This window comes from Hyla sarda, chromosome 4 (genome assembly GCF_029499605.1).
Source record: "Hyla sarda isolate aHylSar1 chromosome 4, aHylSar1.hap1, whole genome shotgun sequence".
NCBI classification, from domain to species: Eukaryota; Metazoa; Chordata; class Amphibia; order Anura; family Hylidae; genus Hyla; species Hyla sarda.
The window spans coordinates 78,401,984-78,413,162 of record NC_079192.1 but is presented as its reverse complement, the minus strand read 5'-3'; the positions used below and the strand labels follow the sequence as shown (position 1 = coordinate 78,413,162).

The 11,179-nt window shown below is 43.7% G+C and overlaps 1 protein-coding gene across 1 annotated transcript; it reads right to left on the bottom strand.

The window, feature by feature from the left end:
* Positions 1 to 7,077: 7,077 nt before the first annotated feature.
* On the bottom strand, positions 7,078 to 11,074 carry SNRPG (small nuclear ribonucleoprotein polypeptide G). Its single transcript, XM_056571454.1, has 4 exons — positions 10,940 to 11,074; positions 9,228 to 9,250; positions 8,890 to 9,014; positions 7,078 to 7,287 (listed from the first exon to the last, which is right to left on the bottom strand). Exons 1-4 carry the CDS (start codon positions 10,969 to 10,971, stop codon positions 7,237 to 7,239), a joined length of 231 nt encoding a protein of 76 aa, XP_056427429.1. The 5' UTR covers positions 10,972 to 11,074; the 3' UTR covers positions 7,078 to 7,236.
* Between the last annotated feature and the right edge of the window lie 105 nt (positions 11,075 to 11,179).

Sequence of the window (11,179 nt, the reverse complement as noted above, 5' to 3'; positions counted from 1 at the left end):
GTTGACATATAAGTAACGTGTGCCAAGTTTCATACATACATACACACATTGAATTTTATATATATATATATATATAAATATATATAGATAGATAGATATAGAGTTATATATTATGGCCCACCGCAGGAAAAAACTAATTTAAATACTAAAAGTCACTGTTTTCCAACCAGGGTGCCTCCAGTTGTTGCAAAACTACAACTCCCAGCATGCCCAGACCGGCAAAGGCTGTCCGGGCATGCTGGTAGTTTTAGTTTCACAACAGCTGAAGGCTCCCTGGTAGAAAAACACTGAGCTAAGTAAAATGGCGCAGGGAAAGAAATAAAAAAAACCTTCTGCTCACCTACTCCCGGTCCCTGAAGATGCAGTTTCCCTCCGTGCGGTCCGGTGTTTCCTCTCTTCACCATTCAACTAGTAGGACCTTTCCCTTTTCAGCCAATCACTGGCCGCAGTGGTGTCACGTGTCAAGCCAGTGATTGGCTGATTGGGAAAGGTCTTTTTTGGCAGCAAACACACTAGGTTTCCCGAATCCAGTAGGAGATTTGAAAACCGCCCGGGTTACCCATTGTATTGCTGCAGTACAAAATGTGACGGGGGGGGGGGGGGGGGGGGGCTAGAATGTGACCGGGGGGTGGGAGAATGTGACTGGGGGAATGTGACAAGGGGGGAATGTGACAAGGGGGGGAATGTGACAAGGGGGGAATGTGACAAGGGGGGGAAGAATGTGACGGGGGAATGGGATATGGAGGGGGAATGTGACATAGGGGAGAATGTGATTGGGGGGGGGGGGGGGGGTGACATAGGGGGAGAATGTGGCAGGGGGGGAATGTGATGGGAGAAGATGTGACCATGAGGAGAGAATGGGACAGGGGGAGATGTGAAATGGGCGGTGGGCATAAAATGGGTGGATAGTTGTAAAATGGAGATTAGACATGAAATGGTGGGATTTCACCATTTATTATATCTCATCGCAATATTTAGGCCCATAATCGCAATCGCACATTTTCCCCATATCGTGCAGCCCTAATATATATATCTATAAAATTCCAGAATGAGGGAGATTTGGAGATTTTATCAAAACTGGTTCAAAAGCAAAGTGAAGTAGATGCAGTTTCTCTTTGACATTTGTTTTTTAATTCTCTTGTGCTGCCCCCTCTGTGTGCCGCAGTGCACGTCCATGCATTACATGGAGGCCCATTCATGCGAATCGCTGGCATCTAGGGCTTTAGGAGAAATGTGTGGCTGGATAGAGCTCTGCCCCTCTCAGTAATGAACGCCTGGGGGGAGCAGACACTTCTACAAAGAGACAGTCTTCATGAGACAACTCCCTTCATGATCAGTGTGAACACAGCCCGAGTGTTAAACACACTGTCTGCACATGACCTGAATACAGAGATTTGTAGCAATTCTCATAATGGACTGTACAGAGACCGACAAATGGCTTCTGCTTTGATGTATGGGAGAGGTTATCGTGTATTGGGTTGTTTACAGTGGACAGAATATTGCTGGAGTCCATGAAGCAGGTAGAGTCCATGAGGTAATGCAGCGCAGAGAGGAGGGCTGTCTGCACCGGTTCACCTAAGGACAGCCAAACGAAGATGTCATTCACAGCACTGTACTCTGCTGCCACCCAGTGGTCATTTTATGCACACCTCAGCCGCAGCTGTTTCTGTACTGCAGTGTAGTACTCCCCTGGAAAACATTATTATAATTTTTTTTTATCAACTGGTGCCAGAAAGTTAAACAGATTTGTAAATTACTTCTATTTAAAAATCTTAATCCTTCTAGTACTTATCAGCTTCTATTTTCTCCACAGGAAGTTATTTTCTTTTTGAATTTCCTTTCTGTCTGACCACTGTGCTCTCTGCTGACCTCTCTGTTCATTTTAGGAACTCTCCAGAGTAGGAGCACTAGTACGAGAAGTATTAATAACTTTAAATAGAAGTAATTTACAAACCTGTTTAACTTTCTGACAAAAAAATAAATAAAAAAAAATTAGTTTTCCAGGGGAGTACCCCTTTAAGCTCTCCAGAATGCTAAGGCTAGGTTCACACTGCGGAATCTCCGGGCACAAAATTTGTGCCCGGAGATTCAGACTGCGGCCAGCATCGACTGAATCAGTCGGCGCTAGGACCACGCGGACACTGCACTCTCCAATAGACTGCAATATGTTCCGTGAGTATGAGCAACGCAATTCTTCAGGCAGAAATTTTAAAGCAAATTTTGCGTTCCCAATTTCCGAAGTGTGAATTTGTGAATGGAAACTATACAGTACATTTTAGTAAGCGGAATTTCTACCTGCAATTTCAATGCAGAATTGCAGGCGGAAATTCCGTAGTGTGAACCTAGCCAAAGAGTTGTATTTTTGCTGGTGAATTCTTTTGAAATATTCAATATTGAATTCAAAATACAAAGAACACTACTAAGATTAAAGCAGATTGTTAAAATACTCTGCCTGGTTTTCTTTGCAGAATAGAAGGTATGGAGAACACAGGTAAAGACGGACATGGCAATTGTTTTTATTGGAGAATAGCCATAACTATTTCCTTCATATTTAAATAATAAAATACTGGATAATTAACTGCAAGGTTGAGCATGCTGGGAGGTGTAGTTCTGCAAGAGACAGAAAGCCACAGGTTAGGGAACCCTACTATAGTGTGATAACCTGCAAACCTATATAGTCAAGATGTCCTTGAGACAATGAATTGACCAAAGAACATTAAGATTCAAGTACATGAGACAAGGATGAGAAGCAAACATGGAAGAGATTGCCACACTCACACGAGTGCTTAGACTAGTGTTTCCAAACCAGGGTGCCTCCAGCTGTTGCAAAACTACAACTCCCAGCATGCCCGGACAGCCTTTGGCTGTCCGGGCATGCTGGGAGTTGTAGTTTTGCAACAGCTGGAGGCACCCTGGTTGGGAAACAACTAATCTAGGCCTGTACAAACGGTGCAAGGAGTCAAACCACTGCCAATATCCATGGCCTATTTGAAAAATAGGACAATTTTAAAAACGCCCGATAAGATTTCGGAGAACCTTGGATCCCTGGACGGAAAACTATTGTACCCCCAAATCAGACACTCACTTTTTCCCTACAGAGAAGCAGCATTTCATGCCTTGCAGTGGATGCCGGTGGTTCTCTGAAGCACAAAGCGGCACTTTGACCTTACACCAACCGTACCTACTCCAAAGTACACCTACTGCTACAATTCTTTTTCCATTGGTAACCAAAAGAAAGCAAGAGTTGTTCTACACACATAGGTTATCCAGCATTAGAAAAACAGAGCTAATGTCTTCAAAAATCACACCTATCCTTAAAGGGGTACTCTCCGGTGCTTACACATCTTATCCCCTATCCAAAGGATAGGGGATAAGATGCCTGATCGCGGGAGTCCCGCAGCTGGGGACCCCCGGGATCATGCATGCGGCACCCAGTTTGTAATCAGTGCCCGGAGCGTGTTCGCTCTGGGTCTGATTACGGGCGACTACAGGGCCGGCGGCGTGTGACGTCACACCTCCACCCACGTGTGACATCACGCTCCGCCCCTCAATGCATGTCTATGGGAGGGGGCATGATAGCTGTCACGCCCCCTCCCATAGACTTGCATTGAGGGGCGAAGCGTGAGGTCACACGTGGGTGGAGGTGTGACGTCACACGCCGCCGGCCCTGTAGTCGCCCGTAATCAAACATGCTCCGGGGACTGATTACAAACGGGGTCCCCAGCTGCGGGACTCCCGCGATCAGGCATCTTATTCCCTATCCTTTGATTAGGGGATAAGATGTCTAAGCACCGGAGAGTACCCCTTAAAGTTTTCTGAAGTATTCCAGGGAACAGCTTAAAGGGGTACTCCGCCCCAGACATCTTATCCCCTATCCAAAGGAACCCCCACAATCTCTGGGCTGGCCTCCTTGTTTGTGATTTCACACCATGCCCTGGGAGGGGGCGTGATGACTGTGTACTAGCCGTAGACATGGAGGGGGCGTGGTGTCACAAACACGAAAGCCGGCCCGGTGGTTACAGGGGTCCTTTGGATAGGGAACATGAATTGAGGGGGCATGATAGCTGAGGTCGACAGTCATCCACAGTGGAGTTTTCTCTGTCTCGTGGATGGGGGGAGGGCATGGGTTTCTGTGTGTTACACCCCCTTATGTGATCAGACATCTAATCCTTAGCTTTTAGAGAGGGGATAAGATGTCTAAGGGTGGAGTACCCCTTTAATTCAAGTGAAGTGAATGGGGCAGTGTTGCATTTCTCTGCACAGCATGGATAGTAGCATTACTGTGCAGGGAAAGTCAGTCTATGTGAAGCAGTAATGTGAACCCTTCAGGGAATCCAGCTATATTAAAGGGGTTATCCAGGAATCGAAAATAGAGCGGTCTTTGAAAGAAATTAGGCCCATGTTTTATTCCTGGATAACCCCTTTAATCCTGCTGCGAGTTACGCTACCATTGATTTAAATGGGTCCACAGACAGTCCACAATAGTGTCAGATTTGCGGACTGTCCGCGGACTTATTCAAGTGAATGGTAGCGTAACTCGCAGCGGGTTTCCCACAGCTTGTGAACGCACCCTTAAACAGTTTTTATCACCATGCACACTTATCTACAGAATAGATAAGTGTCTGATGGGCGGGGTGTCGGAGCCCATACTAGAAAGCCACTTGATTCATTGGTTAGGGGAGTGCTGTGGATGCCAGAAGATAGAAGTAAAGCGCTTGGCTATCTTCGTCACTTCCATAATGAATCCAGCAATCGCTGAGTGCTAGAGATGAGCGAAGTTACAGTAAATTTGATTCATCACAAAATTCTCGGCTCAGCAGTTGCTGACTTTTCCTGCATAAATGAGTTCAGCTTTCAGGTGCTCCGGTGGGCTGGAAAAGGTGGATACAGTCCTAGGAGAGAGTCTCCAGCCCACCGGAGCACCTGAAAGCTGAACTCATTTATGCAGGATAAGTCATCAACTGCTGAGCCGAGAAGTTTGTGACTAATCGAATCACTGTAACTTCGCTCATCTCTGAGTGCGCATGCACTGCTGTCCCCTTCAGGTATGAGCTTCAGGAGTCCCATTCTTGAGATGGCTGGACCCCCACCCAATACCTATTATGTGGATCGAAGGATTTGTCTATGGTGGCAAGACCTTTTATAGGACAAACCACAGGCTTTTATGGGATTTTGCTGCACTGTGCACACTAAAAATCTGCCACACAATTCTAATTCCAGACCAAGATGAAAAAAATGAACATACTCATTCTTTCACCTGAACTTGCTCAGACACACATTACCGTCGATGAAGACTGGGCATGTCCAAGCGGTTCTAGCACCGACTAAATCAGTTGGCCTCTGCCGCGCATGGAATACCCAATATTCTGCCATCTGAATGAGCCCTAAGACAACTGAAAGTCATAGAAAACTATTGGCCTCTCAAATGTTAAGCCCAGCCTTAGGGAATGCAGGACATGATGTATGCCGATCCAATGGATACATTTGCATAGAAAGGAAATAGAGCTAATTTCTTAAAAAGAATAAAAAAAAAAAAAAAAGCACAATTGTTCACCAGTTGTGTGGTATTATTGCTTGGCTCCATTCCCTTCAATGGAACCAAACTGCAATACCACACCCAACCTGAGCACATGTGTAGTGCAATTTTTGGAAGAAATTTTATTTTTTTTTGGGACTTCCAGTACTCTGCATAGCATTGTGGTGTGTTTGCGTTACATTTCTTTGCACTACTGTGATTCAGATTTATCATATTGGGCATTTAAACTTGCACTTTTTTTTTTTTTATCTGCCTGGCACATTCCCTTACTTGGTCTGTGAATTATTTAAGTAAACCCCAGTAGTTGCATTGCACATTAATACTTTTTACTATGGTGTCATATTTATCATGTCCCAGGATTGTAGACCTTTCTGTGCTGATTTTCTCTTTTTTAATCATGTGTTTTTACATTTTTTGTCATTTATGCATAATAAAGTTTGGATATACTTTCTCTACCCATTTATGAGTAGCTCCGTTTTTTGCAATTAGCATTGTACACCAAAATGAACACCAAACAAGTATAACCACTGTATATAAAAATTCCATTTTATTGAATTACCATTTAACATCAAAGAGAAAACACAAAAAAAATCATCATGTGCCGACATTCAGATGATAGTCACAAAAAATGCTGTTCAGTGATGTAGTCAGTAGAGATGAGCGAACTTACAGTAAATTTGATTCGCCATGAACTTCTCGGCTCGGCAGTTGATGACTTTTCCTGCATAAATTAGTTCAGCTTTCAGGTGCTCCCGTGGGCTGGAAAAGATGGATACAGTCCTAGGAGACTCTTTCCTAGGACTGTATCCATCTTTTCCAGCCCACCGGAGCACCGGAAAGCTGAACTAATTTATGCAGGAAAAGTCAGCAACCGCCGAGCCGAGAAGTTCGTGATGAATCGAATTTACTGTAAGTTCGCTCATCTCTAATTTTAATATTTGGTGTTTTTTTTATTTCCCCTAGTACCCATATACTTTTGGTTACTTCCCAGTTAGTATATGACACTGTTCACTTTATTAGAGACATCACTGAACAGCATTTTTTGTGACTATCATCTGAATATCGGCACATGATTATTTATTGTGATTTTAATTGGCAAGTCAATAAAATGTAATTTTTATATGCAGTGGTTATACTTGTTTGGTGTATAATATTTAGTAAGCTACACTGCTTAGTATAGTTTGGAGACCAGAGGCCCCATATTTGATAATGGTGTTATATAACAAATTATTGTGTAGGGCTCTATGGGAACTTTTGTTAATTAGTAATAGTCGTAGTAGAGTATGGAAAAGGAATAACAAGGCAGCAGATGTGCACTTGTGTAGGGCTTGTAGTAACAGATGACATTTTGAGAAATTAGTAAGAAACAAATGTCAATTTTGGGATTTACAGAATCATCAAGTTGTGTGTAAAATTTGGAGTAAACCTGGATTTAGCCAAGTTAGCTCTTCCCTCGTTGTGAACGTGAGTTGTGAACAGACACATTTGCTTTTTAAAAGTCAAAACTAGATGGTTCAGAATAAAAACACAGAACTCAAACATCTAATTGAAACATTTTAATACAAAACAAAAACCATAAGTCACACAAAGAGGTAAAGAGTCTTGCGCACACATCATTCATTCAGAACTGGGGTCATTAATTGGTCAATGTTACTCCAGCACGGGGTCTTCCAGGACGTCATCCGTCTCTATTCGTGGTGCTATACTCGCTCCAAAGCTTCCAACATAATGATGCTGTTCCCTCTTATAACCTGAAAAAGTAATTTAATGTATCACAACATGCATTACACTTCAAAGACTGTTTGTTTCTATGGATGTATTTTCCCACCTATATCTTTCTGGTATAATAAAAAAAAAAAAAAAAAATTGCTATTAACCCAATCAGCTCTGAATCTCGATGACTGAAATTGTGTATTACCTGTATACCTGTATTAGAGTATTGTTGCATATTGCTAGCAGATATGTTCTCTAGAGATGAGCGAACTTACAGTAAATTCGATTCGTCACGAACGTCTCGGCAGTTGATGACTTTTCCTGCATAAATTAGTTCAGCTTTCAGGTGCTCCAGTGGGCTGGAAAAGGTGGATACAGTCCTAGGAAAGAGTCTCCTAGGACTGTATCCCCCATTTCCAGCCCACTGGAGCACCTGAAGGCTGAACTTATTTACGCAGGATAAGTTATTAACTGCCGAGCCGAGAAGTTCGTGACGAATCGAATTTACTGTAAGTTCGCTCATCTCTAATGTTCTCATTAGATACTTATCCCCTATCCTGTTCATGGTGGTGAAACCCTTTTAAAGGACAACCCATAGGCTATTAGGGGGATCATCTCTTTCAAATTAGATCGGATTACTACATTGGTCTTTACCCATTCTCTGTTGGACAGATATGTCGACCAAGGAAGGGTGTAGGTCTTACGGCACCCGTGTGTCCTTATTATAGAGGGTAATATGGCTTTTGCACAGACAAAAAAGTGCACCCTATTTTACTGAACTGTTTTAGGCTGGGTTCACACCACGTTTTTGCAATACAGTTCCGTATCAGGTTTTTGATAAAAACGGATTACCCAAAACTGTATCAAAACGTGTGTACAAATTTTAATCCATATACGGTTTGAAAAATGATGTCTGGTTGCATGGTTTTTTTTTCTTAAAAAGGAGTATACATTTTAAAATTTTCACTCCATTATGATTAAAGTATCACTTGTTTGATTGAAATTCCAAGAAAAAAAAAAACTGTGCAAAGTCAAAAACCGTACGCACATTGACTCCCACGATAAAAAATAAATAAATAAAAATTATACGTTTCAATACGGTTTTTCAACTGGACCAAAAACAGTGGTAGGCTACGGTTTTGGGTACGGGGGGAAAAAAAAAAACAAAAAAAAAAAACTGACAACCGTACAGGATGCAAAACGGACACAACTGGATTCATCGTTTGGAATACGGTTATCAATGGAGAGTCAATGCATACGGTTTTCAATACGGTTCCGTACGGTTTTCAAATTGAAAATGTATACGGGAACTGTATTGCAAAAACGTGGTGTGACCCCAGCTAATACCTCTGAAATACAGTGCTGTACGGACCACAATATGGCAGCACCATGAATATGTATGCTGCCACACACTGTGCATGAAACCTTATGGTGAGCAATGAACTAAATTCTACAGCAGCGTTTCCCAACCAGGGTGGCTCCAGCTGTTGCAAAACTACAACTCCCAGCATGCCCGGACAGCCAAAGGCTGTCCGGGCATGCTGGGAGTTGTAGTTTTGCAACAGCTGGAGCCACCCTGGTTGGGAAACGCTGATCTACTGCATTGATCCACCTATATTATCCATAGAGATGACACTTACCACCATGCCAATTGTGTTTTGATTCCCAGTTCCAGACACCTCTGTGCACTCGTCTAATACCAGGTTCATGAATGGGTCAAACCCTCTCAGAATTCCTTGTACGTGTCTGCCGCCATTGAGTTTCACTGTAAGATAAGTCACAGAAAAATACATAAGTAGGCACATTTACAAAAATGGCGCCCCCCCCCCCTAGTGCTATATAATAGAGACGATACAATGTGGAAGTGAAGCTGGAGGAGAATGAAGGACAAGGGAAATTGATGACTGGGATTCTAGTGCTGTTTCCATCTCCTGTTTATCCACGTCCTATATACAATGAATAGACAAGTGATACTTACACGACAGCTTCTTGTCCATGAACCTAAAAGACAAAATTAATTCACATTTAGCATAAAGAACACAATTACCATACAGCTATAATCTACATAGGAGAACATGTCCTTGACAAAACGGGTGGCGGGAGCCGGCATACAAAGCTTTCCTGCCTATGTCCCCAAATTACCACCCACCTCAAATATTCACCCATGTGAGCGGGCATATCCCAGGGCACGGAAGCATGAAAGCTCTGTATGCCCACTCCCGTCTCCATTGCTGGAACTTATAGGATGGAAATAGAATATTCAAGGAGATCTCTCATCTTTAATGGGTATTCCGGTGGAAAACTTTATTTTTATTTTTTAAATCAAATGGTACCAGAGAGTTAAACATATTTGTAAATTACTTCTATTAAAAAATCTTTACCCTTCCAGTACTTTTTAGCAGCTGTATGCTACAGAGGAAATTCTATTTCTTTTTTGTCTTGTCCACAGTGCTCTCTGCTGACACCTGATGCCCGTAACAGGAACTGTCCAGAGCAGGAGAAAAATCCCCATTGCAAACCTATGCTGCTCTGGACAGTTCCTGACATGGACAGAGGTGTCAGCAGAGAGCACTGTGGATAAGACAAAAAAAAAAAAGAAACGAAAAAAAGGAAATGAATTTCCTCTGTAGCATACAGCTGCTAATAAGTACTGAAAGGATTAAGATTTTTAAATAGAAGTAATTTACAAATCTGTTTAACTTTCTGGCACCGGTACGTTTTCCACCAGAGTTTAAAGGCGTACGCTGGGATAGAAAAAAGTATCCCCTATCCTAAGGATTGGGATAAGTGTCAGATCACAGGAGGTCCGACTGCTGAGACCCCCTGGCTCTACTTATGAATGGGGCGTGTCGACTACCACACAAAGCTGTGGCTGACCTGCCCCCTCCATGCATCTGCCCTCGAGTATCTTCACCTCTCCCATAGAGGTGCATGGAGGGGGCAGGTCAGCCACAGCTTTGTGTGGTAGTACAGAGATCATGAAACAAGCACCTAAATAAACCTGTGGGAAAAGACCCTTAGGGCCCATACACATGATGGAGATATTCTGGGCAGAGATTCCATCTATAGCGGACACGACTGAATCAGTTGGCACTAGGAGCGCTCAGAAATGCGCTGTCTCCATACACTGCAATGCATTTCCGAGTGGATTGAACAGCGCAGTCCAGAATTCTGTAATGTGAACAGTGCAGCAGAATCCTGTTGAGCACAATGTGAAGCTGCTGCACTGGAATTCCCAAGCTGAATTCTGCTTGGAAAATACATAGTGTGAAGGGGCCATTAGAATATGTGCACACAGCTGTCAGTGCAGTGGTCTTCAAACTGTGAACCTCCAGCAAGTAACAAAACTACAACTCCCAGCATGCCCGGACATCTATTGGCTGGAAGTTGAAGTTTTGCAACAGCTGGAGGTTCAGTTTGGATAGCACTGAATGGGGCTGCTGCTGCACCACGTGACCCCACCCTAAGGCTACTGCAAAACGGGCATCCAATCAGAATCCGCCTGCCATCTCCAATACACCCGCTGGGGAATTAAAGCTTCCACCTGATTGGTCGCTGCCCCTCCACTACTCCTCTATAGGGCACGTGCGGGGGTAATGCCGCCATGCTCCGTCCCAGAAGGGCTCAAGATAACCGGGGAGACAGCACAAACCATGGCTCCCGGCTCTGCACAATCCCTCCCCGACTCACTTCTTCAGCTCGGGCGGGTGCGCCTTACTCATCTTCTCTCCCCGTCTGCTCACACTACAGCTCCAGGAAACCCGCGAGGACGTACAATAGACGCACACTGCTGACGTCACAGGAAGCGGAAAAGGCGGAGACGACAAGGTGGGGTGTCAGCCATATTTGTTTTGGGCGAGCAAACCTAAGCTACAATAATACGGCAGCGTATTATACATCACCGCATACATTGCGGCATTCGTTTATACC